This window comes from Neomonachus schauinslandi, chromosome 12, assembly GCF_002201575.2.
Source record: "Neomonachus schauinslandi chromosome 12, ASM220157v2, whole genome shotgun sequence".
NCBI classification, from domain to species: Eukaryota; Metazoa; Chordata; class Mammalia; order Carnivora; family Phocidae; genus Neomonachus; species Neomonachus schauinslandi.
This window is the reverse complement of record NC_058414.1, coordinates 12,638,763-12,662,269: the sequence shown is the minus strand read 5'-3', so window position 1 is coordinate 12,662,269 and position 23,507 is coordinate 12,638,763. Positions and strand designations below refer to the sequence as shown.

The 23,507-nt window shown below is 39.2% G+C and overlaps 1 protein-coding gene across 1 annotated transcript in view; it reads left to right on the top strand.

Moving 5' to 3' along the window:
• Positions 1-23,507, top strand: part of SUGCT (succinyl-CoA:glutarate-CoA transferase) — a 630,208-nt gene that overhangs the window by 514,105 nt on the left and 92,596 nt on the right. Inside the window, exon 7 of the mRNA XM_021703719.2 lies at positions 13,076-13,139. Within this exon, the coding sequence (XP_021559394.2) occupies positions 13,076-13,139 (64 nt within the window). The remainder of the gene's footprint in view (positions 1-13,075; positions 13,140-23,507) is intronic.

The following is a 23,507-nucleotide window of genomic DNA, read 5'->3' as shown; positions in this document are numbered from 1 at the left end:
GAGATTCAGAGACCTATAGAGTGATCAAGTTCAAAGCACAGCTAATGTGTGTCTAATATATATCTAATCGGAGTTCCAGGAGAAGCTAGAGAGAATTGGTAGAGGCAATATTTGAACGTGGTTGGGAATTTTTCCAGAGCTTGTGAAGACCTAATTCCTCAGAGTCATGAAGTTCTAAAGACAAAACAGATTACATAAAAATTGCAAAGCTTTCATAAAAAGCAAGTGAGGCTGAGACTGATGCTAGGAAACCAAAAACAGACAGAGGATGTTTAAGCAGCCAGGTTACCTACACAGGCATGACCATTAGGCCTGTAGCTCACTTCTTAAAAGCAACAATGAAGATCACAGACTGTGGAAGAATATCACCAATGTGCCAACAGAAAATAACCATCAGCTTAGGAGTATATAACCAGTATAGGTATCATTCAGAATGGCGGCAAAATAAAGTAACGTCTAAGAAGATAAAAACAAAGAGGATTTATTATGAACAGATGACTAAGGAAATTCTACACTTGATCTTAGCCAAAAGGCCGAGAAAAGACTGACTAAGGAAATCCTAAAGAACATCTCGTAGTAGAGGGAATACAACTACTGAAGGAAGGTCTATGATAAAAAAAAAAAGAAGTGAGCCAAAAATATGGCAGACATGTAGTAAGCTAAAAATATATATGAAAAAGATAGTGAAATTGTCTAATTTTTTTATTAAAAAAAGAGAACTGAAATATTGAGCAACAAGAACATTGAATTATTGTTCCCACGCTATGAGGCACCCACAGTATCCTAGTGAACACACAGGGGAACCAGAAGTTTCTAGAAGTTTCTAGGGAGATATAGCAGCATCTGTTGGACGCATCATGGAATGCTAGCTCAAGGCAGTTCACGGTTTCAATATTGAATTCACTATGTTCCTTTTGATTACATCTTATCTGTATGAAACTGAGTTTTCCGATGGATGTTTCTATGAAAAAAAAAAACAAACGAATACCAAGAGAAGATACATACTTAACAAGAAATAAGGGCGGAAGTACATGATTTTATCCCAAGATTTGAGAAGTCGTGCAGTGCCAAAAAGTGCACACGTGCTACAAGAAAGTAATTGTGGTTATTTAAGAATGAAACAAAATTATTATTTCTTCTTTCAATTTACGTCTATTACTTTTTTCAAATAGCTCCTAAGTTATTAGGATATAAAAACATGATAAGTTGTTTTGACCTAATTATTTAATAAACAAAACAAAATTAGTTAATAAAACCAAAGATTCTTCTTTTTGCCTAGGGGTACTGTGGAGAAATTACTGAGACGATACGGACACAGGGAGTGGAGAAAGTTTGGGAACATCCAGATTTTAAATTAGCATAGGGGGATATATATGTACAATGGAATGTTATGCAGCCATCAAGAAAATGAAATCTTGCCATTTGGAACGACATGGATGGAACTAGAGGGTATTATGGTAAGAGAAGTAAGTCAATCAGAGAAAGACAAGTATCATATGATCTTACTGATACGTGGAATTTGACAACCAAGGCAGAGGATTATAGGGGAAGGGAGGGAAAAATGAAACAAGATGAAACCAGAGGGGGAGAAAAACCATAAGAGACTCTTAATCTCAGGAAACAAACTCAGGGTTGCTGGAGTGGAGGGGGCTGGGAGGGATGGGTTGGCTGGGTGATGGACATTCGGGAGGGTATGTGCTATGGTGAGCGCTGTGAATTGTGTAAGATTGATGAATCACAGACCTGTACCCCTGAAACAAAAAATTAGCATGGGGATAACTGGAGAGCTATTAATCAAATTTTTATTTTATTAATTTAAATGGGCATGTTAAAATTTGTAGAGGAACAGAAAAGCATAGATGTGTATCTCCCAAACTAGTAAATGTGGAAAATATTGAATGTGGGAAAACAGTCTCAACTAATCTCAAATAAGGCAAGATGAGATTCTTTTTCTAAGTGTGACAAAAAGAAATCCCTAAATCAGATGCTAGAAATAAATTCAAACCTATTAATAATCCTGATTGGTGTAAATGCACTAAATCCTCCAGTTCAAAGACTGGCTAAATCCTGTGATTTTCTATTTTCAAGAGACTCACCTAAAACATAAAACTTAGAAAGGTTGATTACAAAGGCACAAAATGATACATGAAGACAAAACAAACCAAAATGAAGCTAATGTAGCTTTAGTAATGTTAGTTCAGACTTTAAAACAAAATGCAGTACTATAGAAGTCACCCCATAATAATAAAAAGTTCAATTCACCAAAAAGATACAATAATTCTAAAATTATATAATTAGTAATGAACAATTTTAAGACAACAATTTTTGAAAAGTTAGTGGAGTAGTTAAACTCCTAGAAAATATGCATTATTGGAACTTACTCAAGAAAAAAGAATATCTAAATTTCCCGATTTTGAATAAAAGAATAAATTGATAATGAAAAACCTTCTCTCTAACAAAACACCAATCCCAGAGAGTATGTGGGTGAGTTTCCACCAGATGTGAAGGACCAGATGTTCCAATCTTACAGAAATGCTTTCAGAAAATAGAAAAAGAAGGTTTACTCTAGCTCACTTTATAAAGCAAAGATTACTCTTTTTACTAAGACCCAACAAGAGCAATACAAGAAAGGAAAATTGCAGGCCAGTCTCATTCATGAAATAGATTCAAGAAAATGTTAAGGCATTAGCAAACAAAACTCAAAAATTATTTTTTCTTGAAATGTGAGATTGATTCAGTATTAGAAAATTAATTCATTCCTCATGTTAACAGATTAATGGGGGAAAATCATGTGATCCTTTTAATAAATGGATAAAAAGAATTTGATAAAAGCCAACATCTATGGTAAAAGTTCTCAAAAAATCAGGAATAGATTCTTTAGCCTAATACAGTGTGCCCACAATGCTTTGGTGCAAAAATAATGATGAAACATTAAGTACATTTCCTTTAAAATTGAGAACAAGAAAAAATTTTTTCTGCTAACACTATCAATATATTGGTAGTCCTAGCCCATGATATAATGTAAGAAAACAGAATAAAAGGTATAAGGCTTGGAAAAGAAAAATAAAACTAATTCAGAGACGATATCATTAATTTTATAGAAAACCAACAGAATCTACAAATGAGTTATTAATAAGAGTGTTTGCCAGATATAATTTTAAAGTAAATTTCGTTTCTATATGCTAGCAATAAACAGCAAGTTTTATTTTTAAAAAAAGATCCGTTTTACCTTGGCAGCTAAAATGGACTGCTTTTGTAAGGGATAAATCTAATGAAAAATGTGCAAAGCCTTTATGAAAAATGCTAACACTTTATAAAACATATTAAAATGACTTAAATAAATTGAAATTATTAAAGTAAACGTTTAATGGGTAGTAAGATAATATTGTCATGATGTTATTTCTGCCCAGTAGGGTTTTCCTGGAAGCTGACAGGCTGACTTTAAAATTTATAGAGGAGTAAAGGGCCAAGAACCCCTGACGACAAAGAACAAGGCAGGGGTGTGGTGGGGATCTTGCCAAGTGAAACACTGATCCTTATGATGAAAGCAAGGGATTTGGTCAGTGTGGTATTGGCCACGGGGTAGACAGATGTACCCACAGGACAGAACAGAGAGCCCAGGAGCAGCCCCAACATGTGCAGAAATGATCTACTGCTGAGCTGGTATTACAGATTCATGAGGAAAGGAAGGACTGCTCAAAATTGTTCTGGGGGAAAAGTGAAATTGAATCCCTTTTCACATCATACACAAAATTCAACTCCAGTTTTTCCAAAAGCCAAATATGGAAGACCAAAATTTAAAAAAAAAATTATAAAACTTTATTTTCAGATAATTCTAGATTTTCATGCAGTTGTAAGAAATAGTACCCTTTACCCAGGTCGCCAATGGTAACATCTTGCCAAACTATCTTGCATCCTAACAACCAGGGTAGTAACATCGATACAGTCAAAAGATAGTGACGGTGCCATCACGAAATCACAAAATCCCTCCTACTGCCCTTTAAAGCTGTTCAACTGCCATCTTTCCTGAACCCTCTACTTTGAATCTATTGTCTGTTTCTGGAATTTCATCACTTCGTAAGATCACTTATGTAATCTGTGGGGATTGGCTTTTTACACTCAGCACAATTCCTTTTTTTTTTTTTTTTTTTGATATTATCTATTTGTCAGAGAGAGAGGAAGGAGCACGAGCTGGGGGAAAGGCAGAGGGAGAGAGATAAGGAGAAGCAGACTCGCCATTGAGCAGGGAGCCTGACTCGGGGCTTGATCCCAGGATCCTGGGATCAGGACCTGAGCCGAAGGCAGACACTTAACCGACTGAGCCACCCAGGAGCCCCTCAGCACAATTCCATCAAGATTCATCCAGGCTCTTGTGCGAATCAATAGCTTGTTCCTTTTTATTGCCTAGGAGTATTCCATACTATGGCTGTCTGCAGGGGGCTCCACGACCCATCGGCTGAAGGACATTTGTATTGTTCTCAGTGTTGGGCTATTACAAATAAAGGTGCTATGAACATTCATGTGCAGATTTTTGTATGAACATCACTTTTCATTTGGGATAAAGGCTCAGGAGTGCAGCGGCTGGGTCGCATGCAACCGTAACTGTTTATACCTTTGCCTATTTTCTAACTGGATTTTTTTTTTTTCTACTGTTAAGTTGTGAGTGTGATATACACACACACACACACAAGATACTAGTCCTTTGTCAGATATATTGCTTGCAAATATTTCTCCCATTCTGTAGCTTTCTTTCCATCCCTTTAACGTGATCTTTGCTGAGCAATGTTGAAGATTTTTCCTAAGATTTTAGAACATATACCTTGAAGTCCATGATCCATTTAAGTTAATTTTTATATAAGGAAGGAGATTTAGGTTGAGATTTTTCTTTTTTCTTCTGATTGTTCCAGTACCATTTGTTTAAGAGGCTGTCCTTCCTTCATTGCATTTGCACCTTTTCCAGAATTATTTGGGCATATTTTGTGTGGATATATTTCTGAGTTCTCTATTCTATTCCGTTACATACTCTCTAAGTACCTATATGATATATAGGATCTATCTAGTATACCTTAATATCAGGTAGACTGATTCTCTTTCATTTTATTCTTATTTTCAAGATTGTTTATTCCAAGGTCTTCCCATATAAATTTTAGTATAAGATTTTTTACATCTACAAACAAACAAACAAACAAACAAACAAACCTCTGCTGGGATTTTGGTAAGAATTGCATTAAACCCATAGATAAATTTGAGGAGAATTGACTTCTTCACTATGTGGAGTTTTCAAATCTGAGAACATGGTACACTTCTCCATTTATTTAGGTGGCCTTTGATTTCTCTCATCAGCATTTTGTAATTTCCGGCATCCAGAGTCTATACCTGTTATGTTGGTATCTAAGCATTTCATTTATTTTTAGCAATTGTTAATGGCATTGTGTTTTTCATTTTGGTTTCCTCATGTTCGTTGTCGGTATACAGAAATGTGCTTGATTTTTGTGTGTTGATCTTGCATCCTGTGACTTCATTTATTAGTTCCAGAAGTGTTTTTGTATGTTCGTTGGGATTTCTATGTGGACCATCAGGGCATCTGTGTGATTTCTTCCTTTTATTATATTTTTTTTATATTTCTCCCTTGTGCATTTGCTTATTTGTTATATTATTTTCCCCTTACAATCTGTATGCCTTAAGCAGATTATGCCTTTTTTCTGGATTTATTTTCATGGCTAGAACTTCTGGTATTATGTTGAATAAGAGTGGCGACAGCAGACATCCTTGCCTTGTTCTCAGTATTAGGCCAACAGCTTTCAGTTTCTTGCCATTAAATTTGATGTTATCCTTTAAGGGTTTTGTAGACAATTTCAATCAAGCTAACTAAGGTAATTCCTCTCAATCCTTGACTTGCTGTGAGCTTTTATTATAAATAGACCAATGTTTTAAAATTTTAGTAGGAAAATTTAGGAGACTCTCTGTGTCATCTAGAGTAGGGAAGAATTTTTTAAATATGTCATAAAAGATACAGAACATAAAAGGAAAATTCAATAAATTTCAGAATGCTGAAATTAAAAACTTCTATTCATCAGAACACCACAAAATGAGTGAGAAATAAAGCCATAATATTGTCAATTTGTGTTTCAATGAAGGATTCATAACCAGAATACATAAACAACTCATGAACCAGTAAGAAAAGATAATTAAGCAAATAGAAGAAATACAAATGACTGGAACAAACATTTCACTGAAGGGGAAATAAAAAGCAGGGAAAATATATTCAGTCTCATTAGTAATCAAGGAAATGCAAGTTAAAGCTTCAGTAAGATGCCATTGCAAAGTGATTAGATTGGCAAACCCTGATAATAATCAAGTTTTGCTATTGTTGTAAAACAACTGAAAATAATATTCACTACTGGTGGGAATGCTGTCACCTAATATTAAAGATACATGTACCTGGTGTCTAAGTTTGGGCCCGAGAGCCATTGTTGCATGAAGAGATGTTAAGTATGACAGCCGTGTTTGTTCTAGTAAAATAACTGGAAACAATGTAAGAGCAGAGTGAATTAATAAATTATGATATATCTATATAATGGCATAATTTACATTAGTGGCCATAACTGGCCCATGGCCACATACTACAAAATGGAGGAGTCTCAGAAACAATGTTAAAGAGAAAAAGCAAATCAGAGAAAAATACATACTCATGATTTCATTGATATACATATCTTATAAATGGGTGAGAATAGGCACTAAATTCTTAGAGATATAAACATACAGGATACAAGGATGAAAAAAGGGAAGGAAATAATAAAAAAAATCAGGAGATGATTATTTAGGGATAGAAGAGGGAGGAATTGGGACAAACCTGGGGCTGTAAACAGTTGGGTAATGTTCTTAAGTTTTTACGTGTACTCACTAAACTATACATACATGTTAGAATAGCTCTATAGATGACTGATATTCGTGGTTTTTTCATTAGAAAAAGGAGGGAAAAGGCTGTGTCATGTGAATTAGCACCAGAGTAAGTTTAGTGATAGCAATTGTTTCAAAACGAATAAGAAAAACAAAAATGTCAACACTTAAATCCTCTCTCCATGATCTAAGTAAAGTTCGGAGTTTACTTGTTCATTTTTTTCATGAATTGTGTGTTGTGTGTGCATTTGTTTTGTTTTCAGGAGAGTTGAATTACCTTTTAACATATTAGTTGTATGTCACGCCTTGAGTTACGTAACTTTCCCAATATGAGTCCACAGCTGTTTTCCTGTCAGGCTACAGGAATGACTGAGTGATAAAGGACAATGCAATGAATGAGATCACTGGAATGCTTTGTTGCTTTCTAAGATATTACTGCATGTTTTTGGAAATGGTTTCCTGAGTTTTCCCAATGAGGAAGAATGCTATGATTATTTTCTTCAAGCGCAGTAGATTCACTTCACACGTATAATGCGCGTGCCCATTGTTTCCCGCGTTCCCCTTTCTGGCTTTTCTTCACTCTTAATGACCATGGTCCTCACAGAGCTTCTCAGCTTGGCCTCTGCAGTGTTTTCAGATGTGTGCACTATACCTACGGCAGATTCCAGATACTTGGAAAGCTTTAGGAAACTGAGGGAATTGCAGCAAGGCAACACTGGAACTTGATAACTAGTTCCTACAAATAAATATATTTTGGGAAGCCAGCAAAACATTTTCGTGTCTACAGAAATCTAGAGATTTATTAAAAGCTTAAAAGAGACAACACCCTCCAGTCCTGCCTCCCCCGCATTAAGTGATGAAACCAAAAGGAATCACTTGCTATGTAGTTAATTCAATTTAATTAATTAGTTAATTAAATAAATGAATGAATAAATGTAGTTCAATAAACCCAATAAAATATTATTTAGCATCTATCAGATAGTGCCAGATAATGTTCAAGGCACTGGGGATATAGCAGTGAATTAAACAGATATTTTTAAGTAATAATAACAGTCCAGTGGATAACATTTAATTAAAAAATCTCCCTGATAAGACTGTAAGCTTCTTGAGGGCAAGGACCTTGCTTGTTCTGAGACCTAGTTTTTCTCTCAGCACTTAATAATGCCTGGCACATTAATATGCATTTAGTGCTTATTATTGATTATGAATCATTACTGTTAATATGTTTAATATATGTTTGTCACATGAATGAATGTACCTTAAGGCCCTACAGCTTGTCCTTGGTGGAGCCAGAGTTTGAACCCAGTCTACTGATAATGATAATTAGTTGCCATTAATTTTGAGTTTACTCTGTCCAAGGTGCTGTGCTCACCGTTTTATACTTGTATCTTACTTAATCCTTACGAACTCCTGAGAAAGAGATATTATTGCTACGTTTTTACTGAGGAGGATTCTGAGCCTCATAGTACCTAAGTGCCTTGCCCAAGGTCACCTGCTGGGTCTGTCTCCTTCAAAATCTGAGCCAGGCTGGGGCCAAAATCCTTCCTCTTTTCACTGCCTTTGTATCTGTGGTAGACTTGGCTCCCTACAAGGGAGCAGTTCAGTTTATTAACTAATTGGGCCACACGATGCCAAGCAATCTGTTTGGCTGATTTTCTTTCCCCAGTGAATTGACTAATTTGTTTTACAGAATTGACCACATCAGCTAGTTATTTTAATGGTAAATCAAATTATGCTTGACTTTTTTTTATTCTTAGTTACTGAGTCTCCAACTGGCTGAGAGGTTAGGGTCAGGCACACCTTGATTATAATCCAAAGTCAACCATTTATTAACTGTGAACCTTGGGCAAGTTCTCGACCTCTTTAGGCTTCCATCACCTTATCAGTAGAAATGCAGATGAGAGTAATTCCTACCTGGTCTAGTTAATGAGAGGATTGGGCGGAGACAGCTCTTTCCCTTTTAACACAATGCCTGACTTCAGTCAACTGTGAGCTTTTGCTTCACAAAACTCTTAAGGAGTTTTGTTGGACAATGGCTGCTGGTATTATATTTATCCTTGCAATTGCTAACCTGATGTTTTATTTTGATACTATCTTTGTGCTATGCCTTTTACTGAACTCCTTGACCTAGGTCCTGCAGCTTCCTTCCAAGGTAGACCAAGTTACTTACTTGTTACTTACTGGATTTTGCTCCTTCATGTGGAGCTTAAACTGCTCTAAAAATTGGCTCAGGTCTCTTATTCCCAACCCTCCCTTCTAATTACAGGCACTTTGAATGCAAATTCATTCATCTTTTTACAGTCAGCCCCTTCCTATCGGCTAATATATAGGTGCTCTATGATGTTTGTTCAATGGAATGAATAGGTCATGTCTCTATTCATAGTTAGTGGGTAGGTCAGTTCTCTGTTGTGCAACATGCTTAATGTCATTGGTGGTATTATACTGATTTTTAATACGGTCTTTACACATACCATTTGTGTGTGTCACTTACTGCCGGCTGTCTGTCTCTTTTCCTTTGTGTATGCTTTGCTACTTCTACTCTTGACCCAGAGCTCTTGCTTTCCTTAGAGATTTTCACCACCTATAGAGTGGGTATCGATTTTTTATTTTTTACATTTCTTTTCTTGCTAGTGCTGTACTATAGACTTGGTTTGCCATTCCTGCCCTAGGACTTTATCAAAAGACTTTTCCTACTTTCACTTAAACTTTTATTTCCCGCATTACTTTAAGGTATACATTTTACTCTTCCCCCCACCCCCCTTCATTAATACAGTACCATTTGACTCTGTCATTAGGCTGTCAATCCGTGAAACTCTTGAAGAAGAAAGAAAGACCTTATTTTAAATCGGCCTGATACTTTGCTAAAGAGGTTGTTGCACTCTCTACAATTCTATTCTTGTCAGGAATAGGCTTTTGAAATTATAAGGAGAAGAAATGAAATTTAGAAGAGCTACCCCACCATGAGAGATCTAGGGAGAATAAAATAAGGAAAAGAAGGACAACATCCACCGCAAAGTTCTAGGGAAGGTTCCTTGCCTCATTTAAAAATAACTAAATGCGTACCCCAGATGCCCCAAATGGCCGGGCTGAGGGGTTCCAATCATGACATTGCCTTAAGAAAAAATGGTGTCGGAGGTCCCTAGAGCTGAGGTCCCCATTCCATTGTGAGCGTTCAGAAAATGAAACGCTTTCCATCTGAATTTCTAGGGCTTGGGGTGTTGAGCCCGGGTGAGAAAAGGAATGGGGAACATTTAGTAACCATTCCCAAAGAAATGTTACACAAATGTTGGTGAGCGCCAAGGTCCTCCGTTTCCAATGAAGTTAGGGGAAGACAATACGCTCGAAGTGCAGCAGGAGAGATTTATGCTAAAATTCAGACAGACTGCCTGGGTTCTGAGATTCTCGAAGATGTTACTAAGCAGAGCAGGACTCGCCCCACAAACAAGGCTGGAGAGTTTTCCAAGATTCCGAGTCATTAGGCAGGGTTTCCAGGGACAGCGGAGCTCCAGCTTCAATTGTTCCGCGAGATAATCTGACCTGATTCACGAAGGAAGCCTATGGAATTGTATTGACTTCAGATTTTCCGTAAAAAGGTGGGTGGTGACCAAGCAGGGGAATAAGTCCGTGCTTTCTGAAGATGGGGGTACTGGCTAGCCCATTTATTTCATAATTGTACAAATGCTACAGCAAATGAAAAAACGGCAATTAACCTCCTGTGCCAAGCATGAGACCAGTTTATATTTCTGCCTGAAACTGAATGATTTTCGATGCGAGGGAAGTGAGGAGGCTGGATTAAAAAGTTTCATGTTGGGAAGATCATATAGAGACAGTAATGAGGGTAGGGCCGAAGGAAGTACATTCTTTAAGCTGCTTCCCTGAAAAACTTCAATCAGCTGCGAGCTTTTGCTTCACAAAACTTTGACATATGTCCCTTGACCTTTACCAACTACCCTTTCACGTTTGACACTTAACGTTTCCTCCACGATTAAAATTCAGCGTTAATTAATTTCAACAGTATCAGTTAAGTTATATTTAGCTAAGAACACTCACTTTTGTCTTTTGTGAGTAGCACTGCAGTGTTATTACAAAGAGGTAGTCAGGAGGGCAACAGATATGAGAAGAGAAGAATGATTCAGTGTGCAGATAATTGTTTCGAGTGAAATTTAGCTTGGTATTTTTGTTCCTGTCCTCAGTAGAACTGAGATTTAGCACCTCGCCTTGGCATTTAGCCCCCACCCCCACATAGGAGGAGGCTGTGCTGGGCGGGTGCTGAGAACGAGCCACACCAGAGTTAAATTATAGCTCAGTTCTAACACTGGCAAGAATTTTCTCTGGCCAGCTCCTGGGTGCAAAGCTGGTGATTCCAAAAGAGAGGCAAGGCATCCCTAGAAAGGATCTCCATATGGTGTGGCATCACCCTCGCTGAGGGGGGTTGACATGGTTGTTTAAAGAGCATCACCCCAAAGGTGGTGACCGTTCCCGAAGAAAACAGAGGCGCCCCAGAATATTGAGACAAAGCAGAGTTATACCTCTAACCTTAAAACGTCACCTGTGAGGTTGTCTTATTGGCTTATTCCATAACGTGACCAAAAAGCTCACTGGAAATGGATAGAGCCCAAGAATTTTGACCTCTTTCCCTGGGTTGTCCAAGTGAGAAAACATTTTTATTAGTTTACTTATTCCATGCTCTTTTAACTCTGTGTGAAAAGACTATGATGAGGGTATGGATATGCAGATCTTGTTTTTACCTGCAGCTCAAAATCCTATAGAACCATTACAACTGCTGCTGTTTGGGATATTAGCATGAAATCCTGGTCCATAAGTTTTTTGTGCCCCTCAAACACTTCTGCCCTTTAGATCCCTTACAAAACAGGAAGAGAGAAGCTCTCCATTTGGTAGGCAGTACAGGTGAAGTAAATTCATGCATAAGTTGCCCTTATATGTCTAAGTGAACATTCAGTAATAGATATAGTAAATTGAATTTTGGGGTTCTTTGAGACAGTATACCCAGGTAGCCTCCAGTTGTTAAAAAAACAAATAAACAAAGGAAACCAACTTTGTAGCATTTTCATTTGTGTTTGGCCAAATGTTTTGCTTCCTGTAATTCAAATTTTAGGTTCTAGAATCTAGTTCCATGCCCTCGTCTCGTCCTCTACCTGTAGTTAGAGCACTCTCGATCCCTGGCGGATTCTGTATTCCTACCCAACCCATAGGAAAAATGAAAGCCAAGGATTTAGGTAATCGGTAATCAAGCAATTCAACATCAAGTCACATTTCTGCCGCCCAGGTCCTGATAGAATGTCCCTGTCCTAGTAACTGGCCTTGAGTCTTAACCCCGAGGTCAAGTCTACCTTGTGCTCTTGATGGGACGCCAAATACCTATCTTGGTCCCAGTGCATGGAAACCTAACCAGCCCTCTAGGATGGAGTCTCTGTTTTTATTTTCTTTTTTTCCTCACGTTTCTCCTTGCCAGCTCCGCACCAACTCCTCATTCTGAGATCAAGTCTGATAGTTATGGTCTTGTTACCACTGAAAACATGTCTGGTTTCCATCTCCTGTTCAAGCATTTGACCTGAGTCCACTCTGGGCTCCTGGATCTGCTTATTGCTGGTCACAGCAGCCCTGAGTCTGTCCACTTCCACCAGCCACTGAGCCTCCTAGTTACTCTGATTCACCTTTCAAACTGGACTGTCTCCCCACACCTTCCACTGCATAAATTGCCAGGAGCACATGTACTACCCCCGTGGGCTGCTCTGTTCCAGGTCCTGGTTCTTCTCCCATTCTGTCCTCCTGCAGTTGACTTTGGCCGTGTGTCCTGCAATGAGGTAATGCAGGAAGAGGCCGAGCTTTAGTATTTAGAGGATCAAACATAGATGAAAGGGGGAAACTCATACCCTATAGTTAGGAGCAAATAACATTTTTCAGAATGGGAAGACTTTATTAAAAAATGTAGTTTGCTAGTCCTGGAACCTTCTAATTCTTTTTGGCTTCACTCGGTTTCATAGAAGATGGAAATATTTTTATTTAAAATATTCACTTCCAAATTAAAATTCCAAACAGTTCTGTGTTTGCGAGATCTTCTCTTCAGTGGACCGAATAGGTGGCTTTTCGAACTCCCTCAGATTAAATAGTTTTATTTTGTAATTTATTTTTCTGTCTGTTTTTACATTTAAAGGTGTTACACAATGGCCTCATTATGGAGATGAAGCATCCAACCGTGGGGAAGATATCAGTGCCAGGTTTGAAAATTTTTGTCATTTTCCTTAATCCCTTCCTTCCTTCCTGAATTATTCCCTGTGCTGATCGCTGCAGGTAGTTGGTGATCCCCCAAATGGTTTGTCGAGACATTATCCAACTTCTTCATTTGGATAAAAGGGAAACCCCTAGTTTCGTCACACCCACGAGCATGTGCCAAAGCTACAGAATTGTGTCTTGGCTCGAACAATGCCCGATTGCCCTGGTGACCCAAAATGCTCATATTATCTGACTCCATTTTGTGTCATCTTGTGCTCACAGAAGTACATAATGTAATTGCCAGAGATAAATAACCGTAGGTGTGGCACCTATTATGAAATGACACGTGGCCCGTACACGAATGAGGACGGAAGCCAGGCACCATCGAGGTGGTATCTGGGAAAGCTACTGACTGCTGGCCAGGGCACTTTCCTTCTGGACTATGGTTGACAGTACGGATCTCAGCTTTGTAGATAAGGAAACTAAATGTTTTCACTTCACTCAGAATACATTGAATTTTTCTAACTTGACTCATACCAAACAAACGCACTGAGACATTTTGGTCTAAGCCAAAATGCCAACTTTTTCACTTCTGGGAGAGTTCTCTTTCTGGAAGCCAGAAGCCTCGTGCCTACTCTGAGAGCATCCAAAGTGTCGTGAGAGCTCATGACCAACCTACCGCCCCCCACAGACTTCACTTCTCTAATGATCATAATGTTACCATTCCTCAGATCTGTTATCTCTGCTCAGGGCACTACTGGGAAAACACACCACATTCTTGTTCATCAGGTCCCTGTTTCCTAGCCTATACACAAACCAGACATTTATTTCTGTCTCTTTTTCTGACAAAAGATAATGAAATTAGTTAGGACTTTGGTCATTGCTTACTTGAAACTATATGCTGGTTACCATGCTTGAAATTTGGGCATTCCCCAAAGCCCTCCCCCACCTCAGAAAAACAGCATAGAGCATTTAATTCTCTAGATAGCGGATCACATTTATTGAATAACTGTTATTGTTAAGTTCATTCTAGGTATAATCTAATTTTAAGATTCAGGATCAGCTTGATAATAATGTCCCAGAACAGATCTGATTGTGGCCATCGGTGTGAAAAGGATAAGATAAGAATAAAGCAAGTTGAAAGAGAAAATTCTGACATGCAGGGGTATAAGGAACACTGTACATGAATTAAGGGAGGTAAGAGAGAGAGCAGGTATGAGCATGTCAGAGACTGGGACCATGTATTAACAGGGAAATACTAAATGGTGTAGGCAGGTGGTAGTGAGAAAAAGGCCTGTTGATAAAAGCTAAGAAAGTCACTTACTCATTCATATGACTGAGCATATATCATGTGCCAGGCAATGCTTTGGGTCCTGGGAATGCAAAAATAATGGAGCTCGTACTTGATGGAAAGTCAAATAATAAAAGTAGCCAGCAAATGCTCCTGTAAGCGTAAGTCATGGTGAGTGCAAAGAAGAGGACACAAAAGATGTGTTGTCATGGAGAATAATGGAGGCAGATGGGACCTACGTTAGTTTGAGTGATCGGTGAAAGCCCGGTGACTTATCAGTGGAAAACTGTAGCATAATAAGAAGTTGACACATGAAGAGTAGGGGAAGAGTGTTCCAAGCAGAGGGACCAGCATGGGAGAAAACTCTGAGCTGGGTGTGTTTCAAGCCAATATGGCAGGTGAGGTAAGGGGCAGGAAATCAGACCGTGGAGAAAGCAGAGCCTGAAGGCCCCACCAGAGGTGGTTTTACGCTAACTTGATGCAGGGGAGTGAAGTGGCATAATTTATAACTTAACGCAGGGAGTCACGTCAGGAAGTTGTGACGGGAGTTGAGGTGATTATATCTTTAGTTAGGGTTCATGGCAATAGTGATGATTAGACAGGAGTGGCTAAAACAAAACACTTAAGTACAGTGTTTTCAGTGTGAGGAGACATCAAAAAAACATTTTGTCTAGTCGTTTTGATTTTACTTTTTAAGCAGGGGAACTGATTTTCCAGGCGAAATCTCAATATTCTCAAGATCTAAGACAGAGCAGAGTTCTGCTGGTGCAAGGTTAGCACTCCAGCCATTTAGCTTTCCTCCTCTGCTTCCATCATGCTGTCTCCTCCAAACACCTGATTGGAACCATGGGACCCCAAGAACATTCAAGAACATTACTGGTGTAATTTAATTCTACAAGTTTACAGATGAGGTTACAGTCATTAATATCCCCAACACATGAGAGGAAAGGGTAAACATTTGAAAGTTAATACAATTGTTAGTATAGTAAGGAGAAAAGTGAGTCAGCGGCCAACCTAGAAGGAACTCATTGGATGTAACACTCTCTAGATCAATCAGATGTGAATTTGCCGACTTTCCTCGTAAATGAGTGAACGATCAGTCTTGGGAAGAGAGAAATATTTTGTCAGATTACTAAGGGAAAAGCATACCCTTTTTCTCATTTTAATGTTTTGTAAGTGTGTCACTTGGCTATTGTCAGAATAATGCTGTGTAACAAATAACCACAAAATCTCAGTGCCATTCAAACAGAGGCATTTATTCATTCTATGCACATACACCAGGTAGGGGATAGCCAACCGAGGCTGGACTTGCCTGGGTGGCTTTTCTTCTAGGTGCAGTTCTGGCCAGGCGTCTCTGTGAGATGGACCCGGCTCTGCCCCATGTGTCGCTCACGTTCTTCTTGTGGCAATGGCGAAAGAGCACGAAGGCAAACAGAAACCACAGTGCATAACTCACAGACCCTTTTGTCCACATTCCATTGGCCAAACCAAGTTTTAGGTTGTGTCCCAAGGAGTGGGGAAATCTTTCTCTCTTTTTAAGAGAAACAGGAAAGCTATATGGTGAAAGAAAGCATGGGCACAAGGAGGGGCAAATAACTGGGGCCCAAAATTCAATTTACCACAATAAAATTCTCAGATCTACAGCTATCTTTTTTTATCTGTTATTTTTATCTTTATTTCTCTTTGGAAAATTCTATTTTTGTTTCTTCTGTTTCTGTTGAACTTAGGCATAGTTTTGGTATATCTGTTTTACTGACTTACCTTATATTCCTTTTATAGCGTTGTCAATATAGGAAGTCTCAGATTTCAGGTGACACGAATATGTTTAGGTTATTTTTGGAATTAGCATCTGAGTGTCTTTTGAGAGCTTCTGGCACATTGGGCTCCCCAGGAAAGGGGAGAGACCATTCTGCTTATGGACATCAATAAGTTGCTATTGTATCTCCTAATTCCCTGTATCCTATTGAGAAGCCACTCACATAGGGTAAGAGATATTAAATGCAAAGAGGATTTATCAGTAAAAAATTGTTTTCCTGTGGATTTCCCCCTTCACTGACTGTATTTACCTATGATCGTTCTGCCTTTCTTTGTAAGGGATGTCCCCATTGGAGACCTCATGAATGCTGTAGAAATGACTCTCATTCTCCCACAATGCCTCAATGAGGTGAATCTGCCAAAACAGGAAACCCAGAGTGGAGTTAAAAGTGATATTATGCTACATTGTGTTCTAGTTAGCTAGTGGAGACATATTTTTGAATTCATTACATGCAGTTCTATATATATGTATATATACACACACATATATATATCTACACATTACATTTACAGTAAAAATCCTTGTTAATCTTACTTAAAACCACTTATTTATATTTCCTTTGTTATTAATGAACTTATTGTGACCTTTCCTGAATTTTCCATACATTGCACTGACTTGCCTGAAGCGTTTTCTATCTTAGTCATTTCTAGAAACTTGTCTCTTGAAAAACAGCAATAATTCGTATACAATATTTATTGCACCGTTTTCAGAGATGTGTAAATCCACACCATTCCCTCGGATTCTCAGTTTAGAGCTCCCACCTAGGAGACTGCTGATTGATTCATACCTTAAGTCTACTGATCAATCAATGTTTAATATACTTTGAACAGGGATGGGAAATTATTAACCTCTTCAAAATTCCTTTTGGCTACTTACATAATTATTGTAAGTACTTAATGCATTGTTCCAATATTTGTAATCATTACCAATATTAAAGTAAAGTGAGTAGTATGACCTCAACTGTTTGCTTTATTAATGTATATCTATTACAACATCCTCCCTTTTCATATCGTTTCTCACCACTTCCAGTCTATAGGAAATAATTTAGGAAGAAATTTCATTTGTGTATATGCATGTCCTTGATAAAGCATGCAAACTAGTTAATGCTCATGAATTACATCTATGAGTTGTTGTTAGGCTAATACTGTTGTTCTTTATTTCATATACTGTTCATTCAACTACTCTCTCATTTGAACTTTAAAGCCTATTTCACAGTTAAAGGTGGAAAGAGACTAAGAAAAAGTAATTATTAGTGGTGGGGGTGTAAATGAGAAAATGTATCATATCTCTCTTTGCCAGGCTCTAATATTCTGGTGTTCTAGAGTCCCCAGGAGGGCGCAGGTCACCATTAGTTTGGTGACAGGAGTATCAGCACAGTGGGCACAATGTACCAATTTGCTCCTAATTAACTAATGTAACTTGAAGTACTGAGTTGAGTAGTAAAACCTCAAACACATGGCCTCAACTGTTGTCTTCCCTATGCTAGATGGAGTTCTGGTGATGGAGCTGTGGCCACGTCAGGCCCGGGTGCTCACGGGGCTTCTCTTCACCAGGAAGGGCAGCGTGAACAATAAATATGAGAAAGGGGATGAGTGTTTCCATGGAGAACCAGAGGCTACAGCAGGGGGCCAGGAGAGCGCAGACCCGGGAGACCTCCCCCGGGGTGTGGCCTCAGGGAAGACTTCCCTGAGAAGTGGAGGGTAAACAGACACACCAACAATGGGTAGCTGTCAGTTGGGCCAATGTGGTGTGGGCTGCAGGGGCAAGTGGGGAGGCTGTGTTGGCGCACAGAGGAGCTGAGGAAGGGCTCACAGGGAGAAAGCTTACGTCAGTCACCCTGGAGAGGCAGGTGGAGGCCAGAGGAATAAGACCTAACACAGAGCTAATAACCAAACTAAAACCAAATCAACACGTAAAGGGGATGTATGCTGAGCTGTCTGAGGTCCCGACTCTCTGGAGGAGAAGGGGCTTGGAAGAGGAGCTTGGGTAGGAGCCTCGACCTGGTTTGGCAGATGTTCTCACGGATCGCTTTTAGGCGTAATTTCTAAAAGCCTTCTAACTCAGTTGTAGATTTTGTGTAAAGCCCATAGTGTCCTGATGGTGACACTGTGAAAGTGATAGCAATTTGTGTTCATAATTAAAAAAACTACTAAGTTAAAAGGTACATTACAGTTCATACCCCTACCTTTCGTCAGCCAGAGATTGGCCATTATAGAAACATTCGCCTTATTTGTGACTTTAGTGGAAAGATCTTCCATTAGTTATTATATTCCAAAGGACTGCCAGTTTCCACTGAGCCATTCGCCATTTGCATCTCCTTCTTGTAATTCTGCTGCCCACTGGTCTTTTAGCCAGAGAGGAACACGCTGTCCTTCCATGTACTCTGTAGGTGCCAAACCACCTTGGTTTTGAGTTCCAAACTTCAAAGGATGTCACTGAAATAGAGTTTGATGTGTAACTCTTCAGTTTCTTACCATAACCTTTTTCCAGTGACTTCACTGTGAATGTGCATTGCCGTTGCCCATTCCTGCAGCACTTCTGGGAAGTATTTTCATGGTGAGTGGGTCAGGGCTGTGAAAGGAAAGCCGTCTTCTGTGCATGCGAAATGTCTTGAAATTGAATAACCCTTGATTGCTGGTACCCTGATCTGTGTTTTTCAGCAAGCAGCTCTAAGTTCTTTCCAGTGAAACTTTTGTTCAGTCTTTTCCCCATATTTTAATATTCCTATTTGGAACCTGCAAACAAGGTTTAGCTAGTCGGTGTTGGGTACCAGAAGGAGTCGCCACTACGAGTTAATGTAGCATAAACCAACTTACTGGATGATGGAGGTCTGGATTTGATAGTGAATTTTTCAAAAGTTGAATGTGCTTCTTTATTTGATTACCTGACATATTTTTTATTTCTGAGTGTTTTGCAAGACTTCTTATAAATCATGAACATCTTTCTTTTGTAAGCTTCTGGAGGACAAAGATACTACTATCCGTTTAAGTCAAACCAGCACCCAACTAAGTACTTAATAGACATTTTCTGGATGATGAGTAGAATAAAAAACTATTAGAGGAAAAATAATTAAAAACATGGAAGTTATCTGAAAGAGAGTTATTTTACTTCTTTAGTTTGTCTCCAGTTTGAAGTACATACATTATGTGGAGTGACCACCTAGTCCCTCGCGTGATCCCCAATCTCCCTCTGCTGAGCCTCCATGCTGCCCTGATGCTTTTAACTCTTTTCTCCTTCAGATAGAAACTTAAGATATTGTCTCTGAAATCACATAGCCTCAAAGTGCAGTTAAATTTCTATAACGGTTAACAGCAATGGGGACAGCAATCACAGATCTCACCGGGGAGAAAGAAAAATTAAGAGGAACCAAAGTTTCAGCTTCTATCCCTCCATAAAGTTTAAAAATGTTGGTCCTCCTAAGGATTTCTATGTAAAGCCAATCTGAGAGTGAAAGGTGAGATAAGTTATTCCTTCCAGGTAGAAAAATCATTCAGATGACAACAGGAAGAGTGTGTAAAGTTTTCATGTTGTGTGTAGTGCTCAATCTATCTTCTAGAAAGAGCATACTCCTTCAGGGGCCAGGTTAAGCTGTAAAGAGAGGAAAGAGATGAAAGCAAGTTTCTACAGTCTGTCAACAAAATGAGAGAAAGCTGGCAGGGAAATGAATCTTCAAATAGACTAGCCATGGTACTTCCCAAAGTCCTCCATTATGTTTAACTTTATTAAACCCTTAACCCATAGCAATGTACTGAGAGTTAAATAAATCAGTGTATTCCCAGATGATTTGACACTGAGTGCCTGCAGCCTTCTCTGGCAGTCCCGTTACAACGAGGCAGGGTTGTAGACATTGTTATCCTTTAGTGAGAAATGAATAGCACAGTGACTTCCCTTCCTAGGAGAGCAGGGAGGAAGCACAGAAGGAGTGAATCGCATCTCCAGGAATGCCTTTCCATCAGGAACTGGAGAAGCCCTAAGAGCCAAGTTACTGTCGCTGATATGACTTAGGGATCTCCATCAACTATGCTTATCTGTGCCATGAGGAAGAAATATTTCGTGAGAGCTGGGCTTTCATGCTCCCAGGGAATTCTTGTTCCTGTTAGTTGGGACTGGGAACGTGGCCAAGATCTCGGATGTTCCTCTTCAGCATGTCCTCATCAATCTCAACGCTAAGATAAGTGAATCTGTCTAATAGACGAGAAACTCTTGTTGCAAAGCAGTCCTAAGTTATCGATAAAGTTCTGGGATGCAGAGTTGTTTTCACTATTAGAAAGTGATAATGTGGCTGAAGAATTTTTCTGGGTGAATATCTGATTGGATTTGCACATTGTTTGAGGTGCTTTCTCCGATGTATCACTATGCGGAATGATCCTTGAGGTGAGAGGTGTTTGAAATCATCTGAGAAGACCACTGAATGTTGAACCAAATCTAGAAATCAGAACAAAACAAAATAAAAACAAAAACAAAAAGCCACAGGAAAAGTGGAAGTCTCAATGATGGTAAAGCATTTTTTCTTATCTTGTCCTTAAAGCTGGATAAGACATTTTCTGTTTCAATGCTTGAGTCCTTGATGTCTCAGCTGCAGCCAACTTTCACTGGGCACCCAGAGAAGTCTTTTTCTGGGCCAAAGTTAAATACTGTCTTTATGATAGGTCTTTAGAGAATAAATTAATTAAATGTAATGAGGCATGCAAACTGGCTGGAGAAGTAAAATCAGATTCCACCTTAATAGCTAAACACAAAAGGGTTAATAATCTTTCAGTTTGGACCTCCATGTTATGGAGTTACTACTTTGGGTAATCAAGAGGGGACATTATTTTGCCTCCAAGTGGGCTTCAGCTGAGAGTGAGTTGCTTGCCTCCATTTCTGGGTTTATTCATGGTTAGAGAGCTAGTCCTCTTTGGAAGAGGAATGGCTTTGCTCTCCTCTAGCATTAGCAGGTAGAAACTCTTTGGTCCATGAAGAGATGACAGTTGGGCTGAATCCCACAGGAAAATTGTTTTCTTTAAATATGCTTCCTTAGGGCACGTGGGTGGTTTAGTCGGTTAAGTGTCTCACTCTTGCTTTAGGCTCAGGTCATGATCTCAGGGTCGTGGGATTGAGCCCTGCATGGGGCTCCACACTGGGCATGAAGCCTGCTTAAGATTCTCATCTCTCTCTCTCTTTCCCTCCCCCCCCGCACCCTGGAGTTGCACTGTCTCTGTCTCTCTTAAATAAATAAATAAATAAGCTTCCTTAAGATGTCAAGATATACTCCTGCTAAGAAGACTTAGCCAGAGGGACACCTGGGTGGCTCAGTCAGTTAAGCGTCTGCCTTCGGCTCAGGTCATGATCCCAGGGTCCTGAGATGGAACCCCGCATCAGGCTCCCTCCTCAGCGGGGAGTCTGCTTCTCCCTCTGCCTGCTGCTCCCCCTGCTTGTGCTCTCTCTCTCTCCGACAAATAAATAAATAAATAAATTTTTAAAAATCTTAAAAAAAAAAAAAAAGAAGACTTAGCCAGAGAGGATATCAATGGAGCATGCCATCTTTTTGTTAAGAGAATTATAGTTTAATTTGGACTAGGCACACAGTGCTGTGTTGATATTAACGGGAAGTGTTGGAGGTGAAGAAATGGTAGTAAAGGGCTAAATAAGAACCTCCAGCTCTCTTAACGCAACCGATAGGTCTTGTTGCAATATCCCATTTATCACATTACCTCCAAGCTATAAGGATTTATTTGGCTTTGAGGTGGGTCTGTGGGTTCATTGCTTATCTCTTTCTTGGCAAGAGTGGATGCTGTCTCGTGTGCATCATTATGTGTCAGCTTCTATGGAACCATATTTCCATGTTGTCATATCTTTATGTGTCATGGCATTAGCAGTCAGTGTGTCTGTGGGTTCATCCTCTGAGAAGATGAGGACCCAGCATGGAGGGGGAAGGAATGAGGGACCTTGAAATGCTTCCCCAGCTTGTCCTTCATCAGAACATCAGCACAGCGGCGCATGACTGTTGGAGTGGCTGGCTCATTAGTCTAACCCACTCAGAACCCTGTGTCTGTGGAAAGGGTTCCTATCAACCCTGTTCTCCAATTTATTACAAGAAGCCACGTGCTTTCAAACAATTAAGCAAAAACCCAAATTTTAATTACCTTAAAAATGCAAGAAAAAGTCAATACAAGATATTATAGGGATTTGAGGAGCGTGTATGGTCAAGTATTGACAAACTAGGGAAGCCATAAGCCCCTCAAAGACCCAACCTACGTTCTCTTTGTGGCTGGCCCTTCAAGTCTGCGTGTGATCTTAAGTAACTCACTTCGCCTTTTAGCGCCTTGTCTTCTTTCTCAATGGGATTGATCTTTGCATCCTTTCCCTTTAAAGGAAAAATGCAGTACTACGTGCAAATATATGTTGTGAATAGATGGTAATGGCCTCATTGCTGTGGAACGTTCGAATTTGAAACGAGGGAGTACAATTGAACATCTGTCTAGTTCTTCTCTATATATGGTGAATATATGAGCCCTTTATAGACACAGTGTGCTTAATCTCCAGGACAATTCTGTAAGCCATTTATTATTATGTCCATTTTTACAGATGGGAAAATTGACACTTGCTGAGTGTCATGGGGCCAATGGGAACCCACAACTGGGTATCCCTGAACTCTGTCCTCTTTTCCCTGGTTACTACCATCTCCTAAGTTTGGCCAGCCATGGAGTTTTTACCTTACAACTTTAGTCCCTAATCTGAAGGCCGCTTAATGCATCTTTAATGTTTCATTTAAAGGGCAGCTTGGCAATTTATTTAAAGAATGCTTAAATTTCAAGAATTTGAACTTTGAGTCTCTTTCCTTTGGGGATTAAGTTTGTTTTGTTGTTGTTGTTGTTGTTTTTACCAAGTCTATAATTATGTTTCTATGAAAGACAAAAAAAACCATTGGAAAATATTTTGTTAGGCCATTTTGATATTCTCAAGAGCATGTAAGTGTAAATGCACCAGAACATGTGGATTACATTTCTCTCAAGTTGTACTGTTTTCACACATTAACAGAAAAGCAGTTTGAAAGGGGAAAAAACAGGAATGTTTGGGATATATATGCAGATTTCAATCATCAAAAGACCCAAGATGTTAAGCTGTCACCCAGACTTACCTGGATTTCCCATCTTTCCCGGGATCTGACCATGGCCCTGTGTGGGCAAATTTCCTCTTGCTCAGGGGGGGACTGATTTTGTTTTAAAGTTAGAGCCCGATTCCCTTTGAGTAACACTAATTAAACTGCAAACAATGCGGTGTTGG